The 26,781-nt window shown below is 51.8% G+C and overlaps 1 protein-coding gene across 1 annotated transcript; it reads left to right on the top strand.

Moving 5' to 3' along the window:
- Positions 1-679: 679 nt before the first annotated feature.
- On the top strand, positions 680-26,371 carry ATP6V1B1 (ATPase H+ transporting V1 subunit B1). Its single transcript, XM_081156982.1, has 14 exons — positions 680-935; positions 7,792-7,847; positions 16,822-16,920; positions 17,124-17,217; positions 17,811-17,888; positions 18,800-18,939; positions 19,906-20,007; positions 20,545-20,642; positions 21,654-21,777; positions 21,944-22,094; positions 22,308-22,390; positions 23,105-23,209; positions 23,415-23,544; positions 23,650-26,371. The coding sequence occupies exons 1-14, from the start codon at positions 818-820 to the stop codon at positions 23,811-23,813; spliced, it is 1,542 nt and encodes a 513-aa protein (XP_081013108.1). The 5' UTR covers positions 680-817; the 3' UTR covers positions 23,814-26,371.
- Positions 26,372-26,781: the final 410 nt, after the last annotated feature.

Raw genomic sequence — 26,781 nt, forward strand, 5'->3', positions numbered from 1 at the left:
ATATTACGAGATAGAAAGGCTTAAGGACCCCAAGTCTGATGGAGGAGACACGGGTTCAACTTGGGGGGCTCACAGACCAGTGACGGCAGCAAAAGAGAACTCTCCAAAAGGGCGTGGGGGCTAAAAAATAATACCTTTCCTCCCATCTTCTAGCTAGGCTAATAACCAAATTAAAGAGATCAACAGGACAAAGTGGAATTTTAATACATGCACACCGGGAATTCATATGAGCATGTCTAGTCCAAAGACAGTGAGGCAAAATTGGGTATATATGTCATTTTGGACAAAGGAGAAAGGACAAAGAATGACCCTCCATAGGTGTGGTTTTTTAAAAAGCTGATAATGGAATTGTGCAGGGAAAGAAGTCCCGGCGTGGTTGGGGCAGGGGTGCAGAGGAGGGCAGGCTGTGGGTGGGGACAGCGAAGAGAAGACCTGAGGGGGAAGACCAGGGAGAGAAGTGATGAGGGGCATGGGGCTGTGAGAGCACCTGAAGTTCCAGGCAGGGGAAAAAGGTTCACACTGAGTGCAGATTGGGGTGGAGGAACAGCCAAGGACAGAGGTGAGAGAAGCCAGCCGGACCCCTCTGCCCTCCCTTCCCCCATCCTCCTGCTTCAGGTGGCCTAGGGCACCTCCCAGATCTGGAATTGCTCCAGGAAACCAAGTTTCCCTGTTTACAGTTGACTAGGGGGAGGAGGGGAGGGGAGGGGAGGGGTAGTCTCAGGGGCAGGCCGGTCAGCTTTCTCCAGCTCCAGCTGGGCCTGGAGTGTTGGACCTGCGTCAGCAGGCTCAGACACTGCTCCCAGCTCCACACCTCACCATGGCCACAGAGGTAGACAGCAGGCCTGGGGGGCTCCCCAGCAGTGGTTGCGACCTGGGCGCAGCTCGGGAGCACATGCAGGCGGTCACCCGAAACTACATTACCCACCCCCGTGTCAGTGAGTATGACCCCCAGTGGGTGAGGTTTGGGTGGGTTGCTGGGTCCTCAGGCACTGCTTTTTAGCTTCAGGGAAAGAGGAGGACCAGAGAGCTGGGGTGACATGGGGGGCTTTTGGTCCAGTGGAGTGATGCCATGGGCTGCCTGGACAAGGAGCCACCTCTGCAGGTGGAGAGATGGGAACCCAGGTCACCCCAGAGGAGAGGGCAGGGGAGTAGCTGCAGGGACCTTCCAGTCATCTCAAGTACAGAGAGTTCCCAACTGCCCCTGAGAGTGTGTGTGTTAGGGGTATGTGAACACGCAGCATGAGGAAACGTATGAGCGAGTGTTCCTGGGGATGTGTACCGGATGGGGAACTACGTGACACTGTGTGTGTCACATCAATGACTGCATGCCGTCCGTGTGTGTGTTCTGGGGGAGGGTGTCTGTGTGTACGACCAAGGAAAGGCATGTGCCTGGATGTGTGTGTTCCCATCTTTACTCAGGTGAGGATATGTGTGGATGTGTGTGACAGCTTGAGTGTGTGTGTGATCAGAATGAAGAAATGTGGGTGTATATGTCATTTTGGATAAAGGGGAAAAAGAAGAGACTGCATGTGCACCCTTGTATACTTAGGGTATGTGTATGTGTGCATGTATGTGCTCAAGCATGTGTGATCATGGGAGAACACGGGGAGTGTGTGGTCAGATGGCATCACATGTCTGTGTGTGTGCAGTGGTGGGGTGAGCACCTGGCACCCAGGTGTACAGGTGTGTGTGCTGGAGTGTACCTTTGCAGCCTTCAGAGGGTGTCACCCTGGAGGTTTGAGTGTCTGTCCTGCAGGGGTGCCCCGAGTCCAGATGTCTGGACCCGAGAACTTGGTAAGGCCCCGTGGACCAAAGGGAGCCCTCTGCCCCTGCCATCTCTCCTAGTCCAAGGTCACTCTTCTTGGCCTGGCAAATTCTAGAATTCTCAGGCAGCCCAGCCCACTGGAGTAAACCGGCCTGGCCAGCACCAGCTAAGCTGAGCCAGAGGCTGCTAACAGGGTGTGTATGGGGAGAAGCTGGCCCAGCACAGCCAGCCCTCCCTCTCCGGTTACATTCCAGCGAAGGAGAAACTGAGAGGAGTTGTGTCAGGTTGGTCAAGGTGGCCCCCGGGCCCTGCCAGCTCTGCCCTTGGGGGTGCAGAGGATGGAGGCCCAGATCCTCCCCTGGGGCAGAGAGAAAGTCCCCAAGGCCCAGAAATATGCAGTGACTGGACCTCCCGTGGGTCCAGAGTCCAGACCTGGAGACCTGTGAAGAGCTGACTGAGTCTTTTCCAGTCCCGTGTGATGGCCTACCCTGCAGGATCCTCTCGTCATCCCTTCTCCCTGTGGGAACAGGAGAGCTGCCAGGATCCTGAGTGGGCTATGGGGTATGGAGTTTGGACCTACATGCTTTGCTTTCCTTCTCCCTGGAATGTACCCTCCCAGGAACCCTGCAGGCTGCACCCCCACACCACCAGTCAGTTCCCTCCCTGCCAGTCCCTTATTTATAGTCAATAAGCCCTGGGTCAAGTTTGATCCAGGCTGGAACCTAGGGGTGGCAGCAAGTCCCCGGCCCCACCCCGGGTTTGTAAGGCTGTTGTTCCATGCGGTCCCCACCCAGACAAATGTGTTCACACACAACAGCTGACCCAGAGGCAGGGGTTAGTGCAGGGGGAGCCCCTTCAGGCTCCACAGCTGTGTTAAAGATGTTATTGCAACAACAAAGACCACCACCTTTGGTTTGCGGCACACCAGTGTCCTCACAGGATACACCCAGGGGCCAGCCCTAGCCTGGCCTTGACAGCCACCCCCCCACCCCTCCTCCCCCCAGGGCAAGCAGGATTCCCCAGTGTGCTCTGCACCTCGGCTTTTACCAGTTTCCTCCTTTCCCCTTCAAGTGCCTGAGGGGTTTTCTCCCTGGGGGGCTTGGACAGGCACAAAACCCAGAGCTGCTGCCCTCCATAGGCTGGGCAGGACTCCTGTGTCCCTCTCTGCCCCCCTCCTCCACTCTGGCTCTCTACCGGGCACCTGCTAAGCACTTCCAGGCAGGAGAACTCTTGTGCAGAGAAAGAGCCTAGGAGGAGGGCAGCTGCTCCCAGCCCCAGGGCTCCCTGGGCCAATGGGTGGGGTGGGCCCAGGAGGCTTCCTGGAGGAGGAGGTGACCTGAGGCACTGCAGTGGCTGGGGAGGGAGTGGGCCAGAAAGGGGAGGGTGGAGTCAGGATAGGGAGTGAACCCTCCCACTGTCCACTCCAGGAATGAAGGGACCCCTTTGCCACCCTCAGACTATAATTGTTCCCCCAGGGGAGGGGGTGGCATGGAGCTTTATCTGGTCGAGTGGGGCAGAAGTTGCTAGGCTGATAGGGTGAGGGGTGGGGGACACAGCATGAGCAACAGTGATGATAGCCAGGCTGGCAGCCCGGCTGGAGGGATGGAGCCAGGTCAGATTGCCCACTTAAGTGCCACACCACTGGCTGCCTCAGTTTCCTCAACTGAAAGGGCAGGGAAGTTACACCGAGAGAATTCCACCCAGCAGGGTCTGGGGCTGATTCTAAGAATCCTCTGCTTCCAGCCCCTGCCCCCCCCACCCTAATCCCTCCAGTGGGATCAAGGAGGAGGTGAGGGACCCGCTGCCCCCAGCTTGCCCCCACCCTGGCCTCACTCGGGGTCGCCGCCTCAGCCAGCTCCCAGGACACTGCAGGTGTGAGGCTGGGCCGCCCTAATTAGTGGGCTGCCCGAGCCCCCTGCTGAGCCTTTGACAGGAAAGGCCGGGAGGAGAAAGGGTCAGGGAGGGGCTCCACCAGCCCGCAGCCCAAAGTGCAACCCGAAGTGTCAGCTCCGACAATGGAGAGGGGGTGGGCAGAGCGGCGGGAGGGAGGGAGAGTCTGCAAAGTCTCAGGAAGGCCATTGAGGAAGTGCCCTCCTAGGTCTCTGGTTCAGCCCCCCGCCTTAGCATTCCCCCAGTCTCCACCTCTCCAGGGTCAAGGGTGTGTCCCAGGCCTGGAGTAGTGGCCATTTCCTTGGGGGCCACAGGATACTGTCCTGATCTGTGCTGTGCCCCAAGAGAAACCAGCCAACTTTCTAGGCCTCAGTTTGCCTCCCCATGCAATGGACACAATGGGCAGAGTTGGGGGTGGGTACAAACCAAAGGCCTGGCCTCCAGTCAAGGTCATCATTATTGCTCAGCCACCGCCTTGGCTATGTCCAAACCAGCCAGCCTCTGGGAAAGATGTAGACCAGGCTGACAGGGGACACCTTAGGCTGAGGGGAGAGACAGTCTATCTATGTTGTCAAGGAACAGACAACCTGGTGAACAGGATACCCGCTGGGGTGCCAGCCTGGAACCCTGTGGACTTCAGAGGGGAGAGGACCCAGTGGGCTGCAGTCAAGGGTAGAGCCTCAAAAGATGTGAAAATCTGGATGCTGAACAGAAATAGCCACATAACTGATTATCTGCAGCTAAGAGCCAGGCTAGGAGCCATGTATTCATCCAGCAACCATCTATGAGGCCCACCTGGGGCCAGGCACAGTGCCTGCTGGGAGCCTGGGGAGGCAGCTTACAGACCAGGCTGGTGGCCTGAGATAGATGAGAGACCTCATGCTGGTCAGCCGAGTGCCTGGGCTGGGGGAGGCACAGAACTGAAAGTCCGCTGGCAGCCCCAGGGCCTGGCTCAGCTGCAGGCAGGCACTTGCCCCAGCCCCTAGGCTCCCCCAAACCAGCCCCTCCTCCTTGAGGGCTGAGGGTGGGAGCAGCAGATCTGCTCCCCTCTTTGTGCCATCACCACCACCACTTCCCCCTCCTTGGATGCTCCACCCGCCAAGGTAGAGCTGCTGGATGTGGGGCTTGGTGAGGGTTTCACATGACAGCAGCTGTGAAGTGGGGAAGCTGGCTGTGAACATGGGAAGGAAGCTGAAAGGCTTGTCTTCCTGGCAGAGCTGGAAATGGATCCCTGGGGCTTTCTGGACCTTGGGCCTTTCCCCTCCCTCACCCACCCCCCACCCCCGCCTCCCTATGAGGCCCCCACTGGATGCTTTTTCTAGCATTCTCACAGTCCACGTCTTCCTCCAAGCCTCTCCCCCTGCTGGGCTCACCTACTCCTCTGCCTCAAGTAGTTCTAACAATCCAGAGATTTGCATCAAAATGCCAGGGGCCAGAGGGGTACTAGGGACTGTTTGGCAAATTTCATTCTTGATGGGGAAGATGATGCCACAGCCTCTGCCCTGCCCCCTCATTGGGGTCTTCCTACGCCCCCCTTAGCTCTGTGCATCCTCTCTTGTCCCTTCCACCCTCTGTCTTCACAGGAGTGGTAGGGGCCAGGGCCTTGGACTGTGTAACAGGCCCCTCATGTGGTCTGGGGCTGGGAAAGTGATGGGGGGCCACACATGGGTTTTGATGTGGGAAATATGGGGATGAGCTGGTGGGACCAGGTAACACCTTCCATAATTCATCCAGTGACTATTTACTGGGTGTCTACCATATGCCTACACTCTTCTAGGATGTAGGGACTCAGCAGTGACCACTGCACACACCCTTGCTCTCTCATGTGTCATGGGGCTCTGTCCTCCTGCACCCCAGAAGTGAGCCTGTGCAAGCCCTCCTTTCTGCTCCCCAAAGCACGGAGTTCTCTCTCCCTTCTGGGCCTCCTCACCTCTGCCAGGTGTGCCCTTGCCCAGCTCGGGGGGGGGGGGGGGGGCTGGCTGATGGCCACTTGACCTAGAAGGCTCAGCTCAGATGGCCCTTCCTGCAAGGTGCTTCCTCGTGAGCACCCAGTCTTCCCACACATTCCTACTCACCCACCCTGTTCCTCCCCTTCATAGTACCTACCGCAGTTTGTAATTGAATTGTTTTATGTTTATCCCCTCTTTTTAATTGTAAGCTCCCTATTTTATTTGCCACCTATACTTGCCTAGCCCAGTACCTACAGGACATCTGATAGATATGCTTGAAGGAAGGAAGAGTGGTAGAAAGGGAAGCAGGTCATCCTGGGGCAGGAGAGTGAGAAGTCAAGAGCCAGGTCCCAGCCTGAGGCCCTCCAACATCCAAAGGTCCTCCAATAGGTTGGGGGGCAGCAGGGGGGTGTGGAAGAGCAGTCAGAGAGGAGGGGGCGCATGCAAGGACAGGCCTCCAGGGAGCTGCAGGGAGACAGGGCATCCAGGGTCTGGTCCCTTTGAATTTAGCAATCGATAAACCAGAGGTGGCCTAGAAAGCAGCCAGATTGGAGAGGGCGAGGCGGGGGGGGGGGGGGGGGGGGGGGGGGGGGGAGCGGGGGGGGGGAAGGTAGAAAGGAAGAGCGCAAGGAGTCCTGCTTGTGAGAAGCTGGGCTCTGAGGGCAGCAGCTGGAGAAGGACTGGGGCTGAGGGAGCAGTTTTTAAGATGGGAGATGCCAGAGCTCGCTGGATGGAGTGACTGCAAAGGGGGAGGTGCTGGCCCTTCACTCCAGGGAGCAGTCATCTCTAGGGTCTGGCCTATGGAAGGTGGACCCTCCCCCAGGGGAAAAGAGAGGGTGGCTCAGTGGATTGGTAGTTCGAAGGCAGGAAGGTGAGGAGCCCCTGCTCCGGGGCCAAGCCCAAGAAGGGCTCATCTTCTGGTGCCGTCCTCCCTGTTCTTAAGTTTTCCCAACAGTCTTTAAGCTCAGAAAGGCCTTGCAGTTGTTTGTGCAAAAATACCCTCTCCCAGCCTGTCTTCCTAGCCCAAGTCCCAGTGAAAGGAACTTATATCCAACAAAAGTAAGGAGTTTGACCACCAGGAAGGGCATGGACAAGGGGCATCGAGTTTCCCTAGGTGTGGGGTGGCTGGGCACCGGGTGGCCTACAAGCAGAGGGCAAGTGGCGGAGAGCCAATGTGGTCTGATGAGAACAAAGAGAGGGTCCCAGCCCCTCCCCTGCCACAAGCACGCTGTGTGACTGGGGGCCAGACTGCTCAGCCTTCTGTGCCCTAAATTCCTCATCTCTTAAAAGGACGGTCCTGGGCCCTCCTTCTAGTCTGTGAGTGAACCAGCGACCTCACAGACCCTGCCCTCCTGTCCTGCCAACTTCCTTCATGGCAGTTGTCTCACTGGCACTTCACAAGGACCCCAGCGAGGGCTACAGTGTCCCAAGGGGGTGGGCAAGGGAGGGCCTCAGGGTCCCTCAGGCCAAAGTAGGCTTCCTGCCTGCAGCAGGGTTGCTTCCCCTGGGGCCCCAACACTGGAGTCAGAAAGTATTTCTGATGTGTAACCCAATCGTTTCCTGTAAGAGGAGCTCATGTCCCCATTTGCGGGTCTCTGCAGCCACAAGGACTGGGACATTCTTGGCTTCCTCCTTCCTTGTCGCTTTATTCCCTCCCCCATGGGCACCCAGTGAGCCTAGGGAGTCCAGGAGCCTCCCTGGCTGGTTTTTCTCACTGATGCCGGCACTCCCTACACACAGTGTTCAGTCAGTGTGGGTGATGGAGAGAAATGTGGTCCTGGTGAGGGGCAGGGGAGAGCAGTTCTCTGCCAGGACTAGGGGCCAGGAGCTTCTGGAAAACACTGTGGGTCAAAGAGGAGGGAGCGGGTGAGGTGGGGGCTGAGGCCAGAGGGGAAGCAGCCATGGGGATGAGAAAGGCCTCTCTGTATGGCTGGGGTGGGGAGGACTCTGGGGCCTCTGCCCTTGCCCCAGCCCTCCCCCAGCCTCCTGCAGGTGTCCGAGGCAGCAGGGGCCCTGCAGGCAGGGGCATGACCCTTACAGCAATGGTGGCTGGTTCTGTCACAGCTAATGACCCTGATGGCCCAGGCTGGGGAGGGGATGGAGCTGGTGCTTAGAGGGAGGGAAGGGAAGGCTGAGGGTGTGTGTATGTCTGGGTGTGAGACCCTCACCCACCCCCCCCTCCCCCAGCCTACAGGACTGTGTGCAGTGTCAACGGGCCCTTGGTGGTGCTGGACCAGGTCAAGGTAAGACTCCCGCCTCTTCCCCAGCACTCAGGCCAAATCCCAGGACTCCCTAGTCCTGATGCAGGATTTGCAGGATTTCTTCTAAATTGCCCTGGCCCTAGATAGCCCCCGTCACCCACTCCCACACCTTCCTCCTCAGCTGTCTCCCAGCCCCCCCCCCCAGGTTTCCCCTTCCTGCCTTTTCAGTGGAGGCCCCACCCTGGGCCTTGGGCGGTCTGCTTCTCTCACCAGGGAGCTGAGGGATCCAGGCACTTGGGCTTCTCTTCATCAGGAGATGGCCGTGTCTAACTGCCTCGTAGGGTGGGACTCTCCCACCTGCCGCTCTCCTGGCTCTTTCTGTAAACGGAGAAGAAAGAGGCCCAGAGCGCTGCCCACTGGCTCTCCTACAGAGCCTGAGGCTTTCAGAGGCCTTTGGAATATCTGGGCCTGGGAATCTGCAGCTTGCGTGGGAAGCGAAGGGGGCCTCCCAGAAGGAATGGGATGGGGGCTGCTCTGTGTCCCCTGCGGAACTGCAGGACCGTGGCAGGCACTGGCAGGATTTAGTCCTGTGGTTGGGATTCTTGAGGCATAAGGAGCCTGCAGTGGTGTGGGCCCTCCACCTGTCAGTTGCACGCCCCAGCCTCCCTCCTCACTCCCTGCTTGAGCAAACTGGAAACCTGAGGGCCACCCCCTTTTTTTTTGTTAATCCTCACCTGAGGATATTTTTTCCATTGATTTTTAGAGAGAGTGGAAGGAAGGGTGGGAGACAGAGAGAGAAACATCGATATGATAGATGTTTCGATTGGTTGCCTCCCGCTTGCTCCCCAACAGGGGCTGGGAATCGAACCTGCAATTCAGGTGCAGGCCCTTGACCCGGAATTGAACCTGAGACCCTTCGGTATGTGGGCCAACACTCTAACCACTGAGCCACACTGGGCAGGGCCTGAGTGCCACCCTTGACTCCTCCCTTCTTCCCTTCCCAATCTGTCAGGGCACATGATCTGTCAGCAACCTCCCACCCCACCACTACCTTATTATGGCCATGGCCTCTGGGCCCCTAGCCCTGCACCCTCTCACCCTCCACCCAGCTGCCATGCAGCCCAGACCCCTTCACTCCCGGCTTCAAACTCCCTTAGAGCTCCCCGGTGCCTTCATCTCATGGTGTGCAGGAACCCTTTTGGTCCTATGTTCCAAAAGCGTTCCTGCACACCTTTCCACTCTCATGTCTCATCACTCTCCCTTCTCCACTTCAACCCACACTGTCTCTGTAGCTGCCTTTTGATGTCTCAGGGCCTTTGCATATATGTTTCCCTCTGCCTCCTTGACTACCTTCCCCCCATGCCCTCCATCTGACTCATCCCAGGGGCCAGCCAAGAGCTTACCTTCTCCTCGAAGCCTCTCCCAGCCCTCTGAGCAGTGAGCCTATCCCTCCTCTCAACTTTGTGTACTGTCGCATTGTCAGCATCCCATCCATTGAGGCATTTGGTTACCACCTGGCCACATGTCGCCTCCCTGTCCCCTTCCCCCACACTGTGGCCTCCTAATGGGCATGAATGGTGTATTATTAATCCTGAGCTCCCAGAGCCCCACACTGCACTGTCAGTGAACACCAGCCCACCATAGGTACTTGGTTTGTTCAAAGGAAGGGTGAGTAAGTGAATAAGATGAATGAATGAATGAATGAATGAATGAATGAATGAAAAGTGTTAACATAACTAAATATGGACCTTTCAAAACCTGAGCCAACCTATATTAAAGAAATCAGACCCACTCATTTCTGGAAAACAGATTCCACATTCAACAGACATCACTGTTGACCCACTAATGTTGGGGACACCCTGGGAGGAAGTGTGGTGGAGTAGTTATGTGTGTGTGCACTGGGGTCAGACAGTCTGACTCTGGCTTCTTGACTTTTAATGCCAGCTCCATCTCACTCTTTCTGCTGGCTACCTGTCCATTCTAGATCAGCAGCATCAGCACCATCTGGGAACTTGTTAGAAACACAGATTCCCAGGCTCCACTCCCAACTGACAGAATTGGAAACTCTAAGTGTGAGGCCCAGAAGTCTGTATTTAAAAGCCCTCAGGGTGATCTGATGCTCCCTGAAGTGCAAGAACCATCTATCTAGGATTGTAAATCCCAGTTTCCTCATCTATCAAACCATCATATCGCTGTTGTAAGGATTAAATCAGATAAATGTATAATTACTGTTCCTCCTTGAGATCAGCTAGGAATAGCTCTGCCTGGAAGGCAGAAGTGCTAATATGCCTGATTAAACAGGTGGTGCCATCTCCTGCCCCTCGCTCACCTCCACCACACTCCCTACTATACCTGTCAGTCTATAGGACCCACTGCCAAATGGAGAGTCAGTACCTACGCAGACACCCATTTTCTCAACTGTAAAATGGGGCTGGACTAGGAAACTGGAAATAGATCCCCAGACCTGTGGTTCTATGATGATCGCATGCATCTGGAACTCTTGCAGAACAGAATAACTGGGTGATGGAGATACCCAGAGAACCCTGGGCTTGCAAGGGGAAGGAAAGGAAATGGCAGTTTTAGTAGAAGTTCAGAAGGCACTTTCATGCACCCCTCTTCCAGGGCTCACACTCCTTTCCCTGTTCTAGAGTTGCTTGGGCAAAATACCCCAATTCCTCCTCTACAGCACCATCTTCTGTCCGCATTGAATCACACAGGCAATTAACTTCCTGCCTCCATCCTCAAATGGGAAAATATTGCGGGAAGAATTCTGTGTAGAGCAGAGGCTCTTGGCCCAGGGAATAAGGGCCTTAAAATTGTATGCAAACTTTTGAAGGTATGTATTCATGTGCCTGTGCATTTTCTGGAGGTAGTTTCCACAGTTTCATCTGATTTTCTGAGGTGCAAGTTCCTGCCAGTCTTCCTAAGGACTTCCCGACCCTCCGAGTGTGTCCAGTAGCTCGCCTGTGCTTGAGCAGGGGCTGGCTGAGAACTCGGTTGAATCTCCAGCAGAGGAGATGGGTTGCGCTGTCCCTTCCCCGCTCCCTGCAATGCTCTTACTAACCAACAGTGAGAGCTGAGAGAATCAGCCTTGCTCAGCACGTGGCTGGGAAAAGGGGCTCCTTTGGGTAAAAGCTCGTTTTTGCACACTGGAATTCTCCCCCGAACTCACTGCTCTAAGCTGCTATGACCACCACTCCCTAAAAACGCACATCCAACACAGCAACACACAGAGCCTGGCGCTCTCTTCTTAAAGGATTCCAGACTGCACCTTCCGTGCCCGGGTGTGATGGCTCTGACAGTTCTTCTGACTGTCTGACTGTAATCTCTCTACTTAATCTTCCTTTTCTCTGATTTCATTTTTCAGGGACACACAGTGTGCCACTTGCTTTCCACTCTCCTTTCCTCCCACCCTCCCTCACCCACATAAACCCACTAAAAAGGATTTTTTTTTTAATCTCCCTGCTGCCTGGTTTCTATGGGGCCTAATGTCTGATTTCTCTTGGGCCCACTCTGGTCTGTGCTCTGTCCAGCAGTTTTCCTCCTGAGGTTAGCAACCCACCGTCTGCCGTGCAGACCGTGAGGCCCGTGGCCGGTTAGACGGGGAGGTCCCAGCAGAGGTGCGAGGAAAGAGCCTGGACGCTTCGTGGAACTCGGTTCCCAGCCTCGCAGTCCTTGCTCTCGGGCTCCCTCTTGTGGTTGAGAAGCCAGAGACGGCTGGGCGTGAGCAGCGCTGCGGCCCTCGGAGCCTTCCCCCAGGACGCCCCTTCCACAGGGCCGGAGGGGGTTTGGAGGGGAATCAGCTCCCCTTCCAGGCAACCTCTTCACAGGACTGGGAGGAGCCCCAGCCAGAGCTTCCCTCAGCGCCTCTCAGGACTGCAAACCCTCCTGTCTCAGGTTCGGCCCCAGGCCCCAAGCAGGGGTGCCCTGGGGGGGTGGACCCCACGCTGGTCACACCCGGTTGGCAAAACGCCCGGCCTCCCTGGCCATTAAGGTCACTAATTTGTGGAGAGAAAGGGACATAATGATAGTGATGGTGAATCATCCCTTGAACAGGTTCCAAATTTTGATTACATTTTAATTTTTTTTAAATGCTCCTTGGAACTAATGAAACAAAGAAAAGACACATAAAGTTAACTATCTGCCCCTAACCTATTGAGATGACTGATGTAAATATCCTGCTGTATATGGGCAAATATAGGCATGCCAGAAAACAGATACACACTCTACCCATTCTTTTTAATAGCAGCATAAAAGGGGGACAGTATGGATGTCCTGTGACTTTAGCTCCACTATTAATATATTCAGCATGTTTCCAGGTTTTGCTGTTACAAATAGTACAGCAATATATGTCCCTTTTATACTGATGCCTTTATTCCTGCTAAAGGATAGATGCCCTGTAGTGAATCGCTGCTTCAAAGTGTATATTTATTTTTAAATAGACATTGACAGTTTGGGGCTTATCCCAACAAGATTGAGGTAACTCACATTCCTACCAAATCTGTAGGAGAGGTCTCGCTTCTCAACACCCTTGCAGCCCTGAATATGTTCTCTCCTTTCATTTTGTCTGTCAAATAGGTGACAGTTATCACTGTCTTGCTTTTATGTGCGTTTCCTTGATGACAGGAGAGTTGAGCATCTTTTTATCTGTTTAGATTTCACTCCCTCCTCTGTGAGTCTTTGGTTTGAATCCTGGGAGCTCTTTGTTTATTGTTTACATTCGTGTGTATGGTATCTTTACCATATGGAAATTTCGAATGCTTATATAATCCAACATTTCTAATTTTTCATCTGTGGCTTTCTTTCTTTCTTTCTTTCTTTCTTTCTTTCTTTCTTTCTTTCTTTCTTTCTTTCTTTCTTTCTTTCTTTCTTTCTTTCTTTCTTTCTTAAATATATCTTTACTGATTTCAGAGGGAGGAAGGGAGAGGGAGAGAGAGATAGAAACATCAATGATGAGTCATTGATGGGCTGCCTCCTGCACACCCCGACTGGGGATGGAGCCCGCAACCCGGGCGTGTGCCCTGACCGGGAATTGAACCCTGATCTCCTGGATACTAGGTCGACGCTCAACCGCTGAGCCACGCCCGGCCGGGCCTGGATTTCTTGTCTTACTTAAAAACAGCTCTCTCGTCCTGCTTTTAACTGGGCTATTCAGAAAGAAAGGAAAGAAGAGAAGCTCTTCTAGGATTTTTGTTTGTTTTAGCTTGATATTTAAATTTTTTATGTGCCTGGAATGTATTTGTGTTTCTGATGCAGGCATCTTCTGAGTAGATACCCAGTTATATTAACACCATTTGTTCAATAAATTCTTTTTTTCCTGTGAACTAATCTGCCGTATTTAGTCCCCTAAAACCTGGCTCCCGTGTCTGTACTCTCTATTCTGGCCCACTGATCTGTTTGTCTCACCACTTGCTTCGGGAGCTTCAGAGCACGTTTTAATATCTGATAAGGCAAGTCCTCCACCCCTGATCTTTTCTGTAATGGTTTTTGGATAGTCTCAGGCATTTATATGAATTTTAAGATCATTTTAAGTTCCAGGAGAAACAATAATCTGTTGGGAAGGCATCCAGTATATACACTCTTGAAAGGATTTATAATTTTATGGTGGGGAGTCATCCTGTCTGGAAAAACAATGTGTTCTCCACTTATTCGGGGACTGTTTTATGCTCTTCTGTAACATTTTATTATTTTTCCCTTAGCCTTCTTGGTAAATTTATTTTCAGTGTTTTATGAGTTTGGGCCGTATTGTAGGTGGAATGTTTTTCTTCATTTCCCCTTCTGTTCGTTGCTAGAATAGGAAGAGAAGGAGTTTAATTTTTACGTATTTATTTCGTAGACAGCCAAATTCTCTTACTAATCCCGGGGTTCATTGTTCTTGTCTTAACGAGAGCCTCTTGGGTTTGTCTAGCTATATAACATCACGTGCAAGTAAAGAGAACTGTCTTTTTCTGTCGGTGTTGCATGTAGTCATTTTTTCTGCTTAGCCTCCGATAACCTGGGACATTTCCAGAGAGAGTTTCTTTGACATTTTTGAAGAATACAGCTCCTCCCCTCACCACTTTTTTTTTCTTTAATAGAACACTCTCCGTTGATGTTTTTGGCATGTTTTTTTGTTTTTATTTATTTATTGCTTGGTCTTGCTGTATAAACTAAAATTTCCGGAACAAAATTAAGTAACAACAGTGACACAGGCGTTTCTGTGTTGCTGATTTCACTGGAAATGAAAATGGGTTTAGCATTTCACCATTTACCAGGACTTTAATGTTGTCTCCCATTAACAGTCTCCCATTCAAGGAGTTGCCTCCGCTCCTGTTTTACATGAAATTGTGTTAGAAACAGCTGCCGACCTTTATCAAACACCTTTTAAGCTCCTATTTACATAAGCCTGTGGAGTTTTTCATTTATGTTGACAAACTCCCTGTTCCTGTGAATTAGGCGGTCGGTTGTGGACAGATTCCCTAATGTTGATGACCTAGGCCTGCAGTCACTGGAACAAACCCTGCTTGTTGTTTATAATGTTTTATAATTATACACTGATTGATTTACTGAGGAGCACTTTATAATTTCTGCATCTGTATAAGAAATTGGTCCATAGTTTTTTGAGGGCTGTGCTCTTTATCGGTTTAGGGTTGGGGGTGGTTTTCACTTCGCAGTTTTGTTTCTGTCTGATCTTTATTTTCTGTTCCCCTTAGTCCCCTGGCTAGTTCCTCCGGGGCTCGCTGACCTGCATGATGAAAGCAGGCATTGAGGTCTTGCTCCTAATTTTAAAGGGAATGTTTTATAATTATACCATTGAGTATAATATTTCAGTAGGTTTTAGGGGGATACTTTTGGGAGTTAAGGAATTTCCCTTTTTTTCTGTTTTCAGGGAGTAATCTTGTTCTTGCCCTTTTAAAAATTAAATTTATTGGGGCGACATTGGTTAATACATTATATAAATTTCAAATGTATAATTCTATAAAACCATCAGTATATTGCATTGTGTACTTGCCACCAAAGCCTAGTTTCCTTTCTCACCGTATAGTTCACCCCTTTACCCTCTTCAGCCTCTCCTGACCTTAAAATATTTTTATCCACTAATAAGGAAATTGCATGAATAGACTTTCTAATATTAGACTAATCTTGAATTTCTGGAATAATCCCAGCTTGGCTTTTAGTATTTTTGTTTGTGTGTGTTTATCTCCACCTTTTTTCTTTTATTATTTGGTTTGTTTGTAACTTGGTCTTTTTTATGCATTGCTGAGCTTGGTTCTCTGAAATTTGGTTTAGGACTTTTGTATCTATGTTCATAAGCAAGATTGCCTATAGTTTTCCCACAATTCTCATTTTAGCATCAAAGTTACACTTGCCTCATAAAATGAACGAAAGGCCATATTTTTTCTTCCAGTCTTTTGAAAAGCTTGAATAAGTTTCAAACTATTTGTTCTTTAATTGTTAGAATTTTCTGGTAAAACAACCTGGGACTGGTGTTTTCTTCATGGAAAAATTTAAACTATTTATATAACACCTTAAGGGTTGTAGGAATATTCTGACTTCCTGTTTTGCTTTTCATTGGTTTTGGTTTGGGTTCAATTTTGCTAGGGCTTTACTCATTTCATCTAAGTTCTGAAATATATTGTATAAAGTTGTTCATAATTCCTTGTATCTTTTAAATATTATTAGTATAGCTACTTTTCACTTTTTTATTCCAACAATTATTTATTCATGCCTTTTCTCTGTTTTTTTCAACCAGTGCTGCCAGGGATCTATTTCATTAGCCTGTCAAAGAACCAACTGGCTTTGCTGATCTCTATTACACATTTGCTTTCTGTGTTAATAATTCTGCCCTTTTATTGTTTCTTCTATGTTCGTGGGGTTTTAATGCTGTTCTTTTTTCTTTTTAGCTTCCTCAACCTTTTATCTTTTTAATATAAGCATAAAGCTTTAGATGCATCATATCTATGTTGCTATATAGTTCTCATTATTTTTTAGTACTGTTTTCTAATTCTGATAAGTTCTTCTACATTTAGAATGCTTTTAAATGTCCAAACGAATGAAGCTTTTCTGTCTTTTGCTATTAATTTCTATCTTCCTCTGGTTATGATCAGAAAACATGGCCCAGCTTGATGTGTTGTATGGGTCATGGCACAAGCGATGCCTTTTCGATGTCATTTCAGTTTTATTTCCTCTAATGTCCAAGGAGTCTTTTAAAAAGTACTTTGATTTTCTAGAATATTAGAAACTTTGTGGGAAGGGATGTTGTCTTTTTACCATTTATTTTTATTGGATTAAGATGATGACTTAATCCCTGTTCAGCAATCGGGGAGCAAGGTGAGGGAGCCTGGCCGATGCTCTGCAGTGTTTCCCCTGGGAAGAAAGTACAGGTACAGGGCTTAGCTGTCTTGGTGCTGATGAGAGCTGAGGACCAGTGTCACTGTGGAGGGTCTGCTTTCCCAGCCCAGCTTCCCTGACCCAGCTCACAGCCTCCTCTAGACGTGAGTAAAGATTGGGAACCTGGTCCCTCGCGTGTGCACAGTGTGTTCACTATTAGTCCCCAGGGGCAGGAACCACTGTGCTGTCCAAGAGACCTAAATAGCCACAATATCTGCTAAATTTTATTGAGCTGGCACGAGGTGCTGGGCACCAGTTAATGCTTTTACATATATTATCTCTTTTTCTTCCCATAGCAGCCCTGTGAAGTAGGTATTATTATTATTACTGTTATTATTATCATCCCCATTTTAAAGATGAGAAAACTAAGGCTCAGAGACATTATGTAACTGCCAAAGGTCACACAGCTTCCAAGCATCAGAGCTTTGATTCTAACTCTGAAGTTGGTGCTCCACTCACCAGGTACACTGCCTCCTGAAAAGAGTTCAAACTTGCCCCTTCCTGGCCCTTCAAGTTTGTTTCCAAGAGCATCTGAGCACAAGAGGGGAGAAAGAAGCTTGGGACCGGGTGCAGGAGGGACAGGCAGGGGACAGGAACTTCGCCTCTGGTCTCAGTGTTGCTCTGGGCTGCTCTCCCTTCCTGCCAGTTCGCCCAGTATGCTGAGATCGTCAACTTCACCCTCCCAGATGGGACTCAGAGGAGCGGACAGGTGCTCGAGGTGTCTGGGACAAAGGCAATTGTGCAGGTGAGTGGTGTCAGCGAGAGGTTGGCTGGCTGAATAAATGCATAAACCCACAAAGTTCCCACATTATCAAATAAGCTCCAAAGGCAGGAAATGCCCCATTTTCCTGAGAGCACCTTGCCCGGAGATGGGTATAAATGGGAGAAAGGAGGCCTCATTCTCTCCGGCAAGCCCCTTATTGGAGTCACTGACCTCTTGTCCCATAGGTGTTTGAAGGGACCTCTGGGATTGATGCTCGGAAGACCACCTGCGAATTCACTGGGGACATCCTGCGGTCTCCAGTGTCAGAGGACATGCTGGGTGAGGGGTGGGGTGGGACAAGGGTGGGTGCGCTCCTCTGTCCTGCCATCCAATGTCTCAACCAAGCATTTAGCACGCTGCGTTGTCACTGCCTGTTTGCATGTCAGCCTCACCTGTGAACTCTGAGATCAGGGGTTGTGTCTCCTCTCTTTGACCCTCGCCCCCAGCTCAGGGCCTGACTTATATTCAGCAGGGGTTCAATAAATGAGGAAAGCAGCCTCAATAAACTAGAAGCACAGTAGGTGGCCATCTCCCGGGGATCAGCCTGAAATGGACTGCACATCCCCTAATTTTCTCCCGAGATCTGCTCCACCTGGCCCTCTCCTCTTTCGAGCATCCAAATCACCCCATTAGAGTAGTTGTTCTGGGCCAGGGCCTTGCTTATGAAGATTTCCAGGAAAGAAAGGAAGACTCCCAAGCAGACAGTCACTGTAGCCAGCTCTGGGGGTAACCAAGGGTTGAGAGGGAAGGAGACACAGGGCATTTGGGATGTGGGGGGCAGGTGGGAGCTGGTGGTGCTGTGGAGGCTGAGCAGCAGTGGGAGACCCAGGGCTGGCCCTGGGCATTCTTCAACACCCGCTGTCCGCCCCCAGGTCGGGTTTTCAATGGTTCTGGCAAACCCATTGACAAGGGACCGACAGTCATGGCGGAGGATTTCCTGGATATCAATGGTGAGTGACCGGAGGCTCTGGATGGCTTTCGGGGTCCAGCCCTCAACCACCTTCCCCATCCCCAGTCATCACTTCTGCCACCTTGCCCTGGGAAATCCTGCACCAAACACAAGCCAGGGCTCACCTCCAGGGCTGATCACGTGTGACATGAGAGCAGCAAAGGCCTCTCTGTCCCCAAGAGACACAGAGCCAGAAACACTGCTATCAGCACTCCATGTCCAGTTCCTGTAAAATGCCATCATCGTTGTGCAGGATTCCACGTGTGTCCCAAGACCACCACTCTCCTGCCTTCCAGTTCCCTGTCCCCACCCTTGAGAGCTGGCTTGGGTGGCTTGTGCAAGTAGACACAGCCCCTCCCAGGCTCTCAGCCATTCAAAGTGGGGCTGGGCTGTCCTGAGTCCTCCAACCCTGTCATATCAGCTTACCGAGGATGTGATGGAGGTCCATGGGAGTCCTTGGCTGGCTCAAGGCCACACAGCAAGTCAGAGGCAGAGCACAGGACACATATACACTCAAACAGGAGGTCTCTGAGCCACCTCAGATCATCCTGACCCTGCCTAGCACCTGCAAGTCGTGAGGAGGGCCCTGGCTCTGACTGTGAGGCCCTCAGCCTGCCCTCCCACCTGCCTGCCACTTCCAATGCACCAGGGCAGCGTGTCCAAGGGGGCACTGGACATGTGGCTACTTCAGTACAAATTCATAAGTGCAATAAAATGTCATTTCAAAACCACATTTCATGTGCTCAATAGCCCCATGTGCCTAGGGCTATGTATTAGGCCGCGCAGTTAGAGCCCATTTCCATCAAGGCGGAGAATACTGTTCATAGTGTTGCTCAGGAGGCAGAGGAGGGTTGGGGCGGGCAGGGGAGGACTTGAACCCTTGAGCATAGGTCTATGGTTGCCATCTCCCAGGCCAGCCCATCAACCCCTACGACCGCATCTACCCTGAAGAGATGATCCAGACGGGCATCTCTCCCATCGATGTCATGAACAGCATTGCCCGTGGTCAGAAGATTCCCATCTTCTCAGCAGCTGGGCTCCCCCACAATGAGGTAAGGCCTGTGGGCACCTGCAGGCACTGCCAAGGGCAAGGGACAGAGCAGAGCCTGGCTGGTGGGTGAGGGGGGAGAGCTCCTCTGCTGAGTAGGCAAGGGTCAGCCAAGCTGGGGTCATCAGCATACAGATTGGCAGTTGTCCTCTGCCAACTCAGGGACTCAGGGCTGCACAGGACCTCCTCCTTGTCCCCAAGCAGATCTTCAAGCCTCTGCCCAAGTGAGTGGGGTACTCACCAGCTCATGAGAGAGCCCATGGGTAGCCCCAGTGTTGACAGTCCTGCTCAGGTGACAGCTCTACCCACTGGTCCTTGTCATGGGCTTTACTTCCTGCACAAATGAACCCCTCTCATGCCAGTCCCATGGCCATCTGAAGCCTCCCTGTGCAGGTTCTTGCCCCACTCCTGCCACCACAAGTGCAGAGCCCTGTTCCTCTCAGAGTAGCTGGGGTGACAAAATTTCTTCCCCTGACCATCTCCCCACCTGACGACTCCTGGATGTGCCCCAGCTCACCCTCAAAGTGGCCTGAGTGATCAGAAGACATAAGCATCCCCGTTCTCCACCCTACACACACACACACACACACACACACACACCCCAATCTGTGTGCTGACTCCACACAGTGAGGCCTAGGGCAAGTCTGTGCCCAGATAAACCCCAGCAGGTTGGGGGGAGGTGCAGGGGTTGTGAGGGCCTAGCTGCCCCAAACCCCTGCTGAGGCCCTTGCCCTTTGGAACTGCTATTCCACTTGCTGCCCTTGACAGGCACCTTCGGCCCTTTAGCAGCCACAGAACAGGGCAGTGTCCCCCGTGAGAAAAGCTGTAGGCCCTGGGGTGGCCCTTTCATCCCCGTGGGCCCCTCCCGCTGAAGGCCCTGGCAGGAGAGCAGACTGGGAACAGCCCATCCTCTTCAACGGCTCTGGGTGTAGGGCTCTGACATCCCTCCTCCTAACCCCGTGCACCCCAGATTGCTGCCCAGATCTGCCGCCAGGCTGGGCTGGTGAAGAAATCCAAGGCCGTGCTGGATTATCACGACGACAACTTTGCCATTGTCTTTGCGGCCATGGGGGTAAGAGGGGCTGGCCAGGTGGGCAAGTTCTGGAAGCTGTGGGTGAGTGGCCTTGTCTCCCTAGGCCCCTAGGGAGTGTGACTGAAGGGATGCGGTGGCACCCCTTCGTGACTAGAGCAGTGTGTCCCTCAAGACACCCCAAAGACCATGGAAGCTATAAGATGAGCCCAGGGTGGCCTGGAGGAAGGGAAACTAGAAAATTTGAGGAGACAAGACAGCTTTAGGAGGCAGATACAAAAGCCCAAGGTGTGGGGGGTGGTCAGGAAGTTAATGGGAAGCAGCTGGCCAAGGAAGGGGAGGAATGGGACTGAGTAGGGCTCAGCCTGGAGAAGCTGAATCTCTCTGGGCATCGAATGAGACCCTACCTGGGACTGGGCAGCAAACCAGCACTGCCCTCTCAAGCTCCAAGGTCACCCCAGTGACCACGGCACCTTCATGCCCAGTCCATAGGCTTTACTGAGAAGAGATAGGAGGGGCCTGGGCCCCTGTCCTCAGGCCACAGGGCCCCGCCTCCAGCCCTCCCTGTTGTGTGCCCAGGTGAACATGGAAACAGCCAGGTTCTTCAAGTCCGACTTTGAGCAGAATGGTAGCATGGGGAACGTCTGTCTGTTCCTGAACTTGGCCAATGACCCCACGTGAGTCCTCCCCTGGTGCCCATACTGCCTTGTCCCCTGCAAAGACCCAGAGTATCGGGGCTCACGGACTTCCCGGAGCTACAGCCATGGGCCAGGGCTGGGAGAACAACCCCTTGGTGTGCAGATGGAGAAACTGAGGCTGGTAAGGGGTAGGAATAGCCCACAAAGAGACAGAGGGAGCCGGACCACCATCCCGCCTGCTGCCTGCAGTCCTGCTCTTCCCACAACCTGCGCTCAACCACTGTCCCAAGTCAGGGCTCCTCATCCTCGAGTCGCCTCCACAAAGTCACCACTAAAGAGATATTTCCCTAAAGCATTTGTTTAGAAAAACTGCTATTTTAAAGTTTAGAAAATGTGAGTTTAAATCTGGGGGTCAAGTGGATGGAAAAAAACAACTCTAATAAACTGTCCTGGGTGTGGAGTGTACTCCAAAAACTAAGTAACAGAATTCTGGAGGCCGCAATGACATCACCAAAGGAGAGACCCACAGGCATCTTGCCCAGGGACTCAGGAATGCTCAAAATGGAGCGGGGCAGCCAGGGCAGAACAGTCACGCTAAGTGTGCTCGGGAACCGTGAGAGGACCGGTAAGGAAAGAATCCTGGAGACACAGAGTGACAGTGCTCTGGCTGACCCAAGGGCGGCTGCCCTGGGGAAAGCAGGAGCTGGAGCAGAAGCCCCGACCACCTCCCCCTGATATGCCAGAGTCTGTCACCTTCAGGCCACAGATTGGGCACTGTCATCCTCATCAGACACTCCTAGTCCTTCCTGTCCCACTCTCATCCAGTCCCCCCACGTCTGTTTCTTTCCTAAGGTGGACCACAGGGCCAGAGTGTGGGACCTGGTTGAGTGCCCACTCCCAGGAACCACAGCCCTGACCTGGGGGCTGGGAGCAGGGGCTCATCATATCCAGTCCTCTGCTGCTATGCACATTCCCAGCTCCCCAGTTCCCTTTCCACTCGATACTGGAGCTAAACAGAGCACAGGCACTCTAACCATTGACTGTCTCCAGGATCGAGAGGATTATCACCCCTCGCCTGGCACTGACAGCGGCTGAATTCCTGGCCTACCAGTGTGAGAAGCACGTGCTGGTCATACTGACTGACATGAGTTCCTACGCCGAGGCCTTGCGGGAGGTGAGGTGGCTGGTGAGGGGGTGTCAGGTCATCCCAGCCCCTGCACCCCAGAGCTCACCCAGGCCTGTCCCCAGTCCATTTCTCATAGTCACTGAGCCTCCCATTCACCATTCCTTGTCTCAGCCTCTCAACTTCCTTCTCACCCCAATGCCCGTGGATGTTGCAGGTCTCAGCTGCCAGAGAGGAGGTGCCTGGGCGCCGGGGCTTCCCTGGATACATGTACACAGACCTGGCCACCATCTACGAGCGGGCAGGCCGAGTGCTGGGGCGGGGTGGATCCATTACTCAGATCCCCATCCTCACCATGCCCAATGACGGTGAGCCCCCTCACTGCCCACTGCTCTCCGCACCCCCTGCCCTCCCTTCCCACCCGGACGCTTAAAGGGCCCATGCTTCTTCGCATAGGTGTGCAGTAGCTCGGTTGCCCCCAACTACTCCTATCACCCCCATGATGGGAAAAGAACCCAGATGCCCTGAGTGAGTGGAGACCTGGGCCCCATCTACACTGACACCAGCGAATTTCCTCATAGATATCACTCACCCGATCCCAGACCTGACAGGCTTCATCACAGAAGGACAGATCTATGTGGACAGACAGCTCCATAACAGACAGGTACTGTCCCCTCCCCACCCACCATCTGCTCTCTCCACCACGCCCGTGCTTCATGTCTCGGTGCATTAGGAATGGCCAAGCAAGGCTAACCCCAAGCAGGAGATAACCCCCAGGAGGACTGTGTGGTTCACAGACGGAGAAGACAGGTCTGGGTAGAGTCCAGCCTACCTGGCCACGGGGACCGGAGAGGATAATTCAACTCTCTGATCATAGGTTTCCTCTTCTCTAAAATGGGAATAAAAACACTTATCAGCTACATTTTGGAGGGTAAAAGAAGTTGGCATACAGAGCACATCTGGCGGATAGTAGATACTGAAGAAATATCACCTCTCTTCCCTTTCCAGTAACTTGCTCTGGTGGACAGGAAGCCATGGGTAACTGACACAGTAGATGGCGGATCATGTGCCAATGGTTAGAAAATGTGCCTGTGCCCCCTGAGGTTAAAGGCAACCCTGTGACTTGTTCCCCCTTTGCTTGGCAGGTTCTCTCTTTCTAGCTATTGAGCTTCAACATGGTTTTGTCCAGCAATCAAAGGTTTTGAAATAGTGCTGCTTTCATTAACTGACACCAGGTCATCTCCCCCCACACATGCAGACACCTACACACCCAGAGATGAATGAGGACCCCTGACAACCAGGGGGTGGGGGAACAAGCAGGGTGGGAAGGAAAGGAAAGCCTGGACCCTGCCTTCTGCCACACCTTCTGCTCCCCCAGATCTACCCCCCCATCAACGTGCTCCCTTCCCTGTCGCGACTGATGAAGTCGGCCATAGGCGAGGGGATGACAAGAAAGGACCACGGAGATGTCTCTAACCAGCTGGTGAGAGGGAGCGGGCCGGGGGGCTGGGGGGGGGGGGGCTGCCGCTGGTTTCAGATGCTGGAGGTCTGAGACCTGTCTAGACCATGAGCTTTTCTCCTGGCAAAAATCCCTGCCCCCAAAGCGGTTCCCCCAGCGCAGCCGTAGGGGAGGCCCGGGGCTCAGGCGATAAGCCCGCGGCGACCATCCCCCCTCTGCCCCGCCGCAGTACGCCTGCTACGCCATCGGCAAGGACGTGCAGGCCATGAAGGCCGTGGTGGGGGAAGAGGCGCTCACTCCCGAGGACCTGCTCTACCTGGAATTCCTGCAGAAGTTCGAAAAGAATTTCATTAACCAGGGTGAGGCGCGCGGGGGGGGGGGGGGGGCGTCCTGCGGTAACCCCCTTACCCCGAGGCCCACGCACGCGCGCGCGCGCGCACCTGACACTCGCTCTCTGTCCCCAGGCCCCTATGAGAACCGCTCGGTGTTCGAGTCGCTGGACCTGGGCTGGAAGCTGCTGCGCATCTTCCCCAAGGAGATGCTGAAGCGCATCCCGCAGAGCGTGGTCGATGAGTTCTACTCCCGCGAGGGGGCGCCGCCGGACACCGCGACGGACACTGCATTCTAGCCCCGCCCGCAGCCGCCCCGACGGCGCCTGGGGCCCCTGCCCTCCGGAGCCTGTCCGCGCGCCCCTCCCCGCCCCCCGTGTTCCACACACCCCAGCCAGCCGCTTCTGCGCCCACCCTCAGCCCCCCTGGCTATGGGGGGCCGGCGTGATCCACCCCTCCCCCTGGCTCCTGGCGCTGGGAGAGAACAGATTGTCAAGCATGTATTCTAGGTCTCGTTCTGATAGGAGCTTTTGTATTTTTATTTTAAAAGCCCCCCAAGTGAGAAGTAATTGAGATGAAGAATTTATCTTATGTGAAAACAAGAGTAGCAAAACGTTGATAATTGTTAAAGCTGGAGATGATGAGGTTCGTTAAACTATTCTCTCCACTTAAAAACAAAACAAACCAAAAAAAACCCCAGCCACATGGAAGATATTTAACTTTGCTAAGAAACATCTTGATAAATTTCTTGGGTGGAAGTTGAGCTCAGAGGTCATGTAAAGGACAATCTAGGCCACAGAAGATTTGTCTGACTGGCCAGCTCTGAGATGCCAGGAAGGAATTTGGTGTGTTCCAGACAGGAAGGGAGGGGAATTCCTGGAGAGAGAGCCTGAGGGACATGGGGAGGGGGTGAAAGGCTGAGGAGAAGCCCCAATTAAGAATGGCTGAAAGACACCCTAAAACCCAGGATACTGGATGTTGCTTTGAAAGCTGCCTGCCCTTCTGTAATGTCATCCTCCTATCTCCTCTTCTTCATCTACAATGAAGTCATGAACACTTCCTAAGAGGCAGGGCAGGTTGGAGGGATGGAACTTCAGAAAAAAGGCTGAGTTCCATTTCTGGGTCAATGTGTTGTGGAACCAGCCAGAATTCTTGGATCAAGAACTGACACCAAAGGAGGCCCTGAGAATAAAAGTCCCACCCCCATGACAATTCAGCCATTTGGGGAAAGCTTATAGATGTCTACAAGGCATAGAGTTGTTTTTATTTAATAACAATTTTATTGAGATATAATTTGCATGCCCTATAATTTACCTATTTATAATTGTATAATTCAACAACTTCTAGTATATTCACAGAGTTGTGCAACCATCACCACAATCAGTTTTAGAACATTTTCATTGCCTCATAAAGAAACCCTGCACTGCTAGCCATCGCCCCTCAAACCCTTCCCAGCCCTAGGCTTTGCCTATTCTGAACATTTCATATAAATGGAATCATACAATATGTGGTCTTTTGTGACTGGCTTCTTTCACTTAGCATCTTTTCAAAGTTCAAGCACTATAGTACGTATCAGTACTTCATTTTTTTTATTGCCAAATAATATTCCACAGCATGGATATACCACCTTTTGTTTATCCACTTATCAGTTTATGGGCATGTGGTTGTTTCCACACTCATGTACAAGTTTTTGTGTGGACATATGTTTTCATTTCTCTTGGGTATGTACTTAGGAGTGAAATGACTGGGTGTCAGATGGTGACTTTATGTGTAATGTTTTTGAGGGACTGCCTGGTTGCAAATCCACTTACAGAGTGGCTATCCCGTTGTACATTCCCACCAGTAGTGAATGAGGGTTCCAATTTCTCCACACCCTGGACAACACCTATTATCTGTGTTTTTTATTTTAGCCATTCTAATGGGTGTGAAATATCTCAGTATGATTTTGATTTTGATTTCCCTTATGATTAATGTTGAGCTTCTTTTCATGTGCTTATTGGCCATTTGTAAATCTTCTTTGGATTAATGTCTATTCAGGTTCTTTGCCCATTTTTAATTAAGAAGGTGTGAGAACATAAATAGTTCAGTAACAACACTGATTCAAGCAACACTGTTGACTACTATATATTGTAAAAAGTTAAAAGGCAAACTGAGGAAAATATTGACAACAAAAATACATAAAGGGTTACTATGTTAATAAGTTTTACAAATCAATAACACACACTAAGGCCCTCAATGAACAACGTGAATAAGCAGCTAACTCCCGGAAGAGAGAAAAAACCTGATAATCAATTGTTTAACCCTTGCTGGTAATCAAAGAGTCAAATTAGAACACCATAGCCACTTCCAAATTAGCGAACATTTATTTAAAATCATAATACCCAGTGCTGGTGATGGCTGGAATAGTTCCTTTTGTTTTTTAAAAATATATATTTTTATTGATTTCAGAGAGAGAAAAGGAGAGATAGAAACATCAATGACGAGTCATTGATCTGCCGCCTCCTGCACCCCCCTGCTGGGGAGACCCCGAAACCCGGGCGTGTGCCCTGAACCTCGATCTCCTGGGTCACAGGTCCTGGATCAGATAGGTCCACGCTGAACCACTGAGCCACACAGGCAGGGCGGAATAGTTCCTTTTAATTATAGCAAATTACTCAGCCAGCCTCCTCTCATCGCTTGCATCCCTTCCCTCCTTGTGAAGTAGGTACAATTATCCCCATTTTGCTGATGCAGAAACTGAGATACAGAAGTCAAGTAACTTGCCCGAAGCAACTTGTCACACCCCTGATGTGTAGAACCTGCTTCACTGCAGGTGGATGTGTAAGTGAAAATAAAACCTTGCTGGAGGGCAATTTGGAAACATATCAACAGCTTAAAAAAATGTTCATTCCCTGTCACGGAGTAATTCTACTTACAGAAATCCGTGCCAGTGTGCTGCCCGCAGCACGTGTGAAACGGCAGCGCAGCCACCCGGCGCGGGGCCAGGGTTACGTCACGTGGGCTAGGGTTGCGTCACACTGCGCGTTTGTCGTAAGGAATGTCGATGGCAGTTAGCTCATAATATAACGCTAAGTGAAAAGAGGTACAAACTCTCTATACGATATGCAACATATCGTGACAGATGGTGATTTCTGATTGGTGGGATTGTGGGTTTTTTCTTTCTTCATTGTCTTTTTCCGTTTTTACAATGGGCACTTAATTACTTTTATAATCAGAAACAAAAGCTAAGGCCTTTCAGCGTGCTGTGCGTGTGTCTGAGGCTGTTTC

The sequence above is a fragment of the Miniopterus schreibersii genome, assembly GCF_964146895.1.
Source record: "Miniopterus schreibersii genome assembly, chromosome: 13".
Classification (NCBI taxonomy): domain Eukaryota; kingdom Metazoa; phylum Chordata; class Mammalia; order Chiroptera; family Miniopteridae; genus Miniopterus; species Miniopterus schreibersii.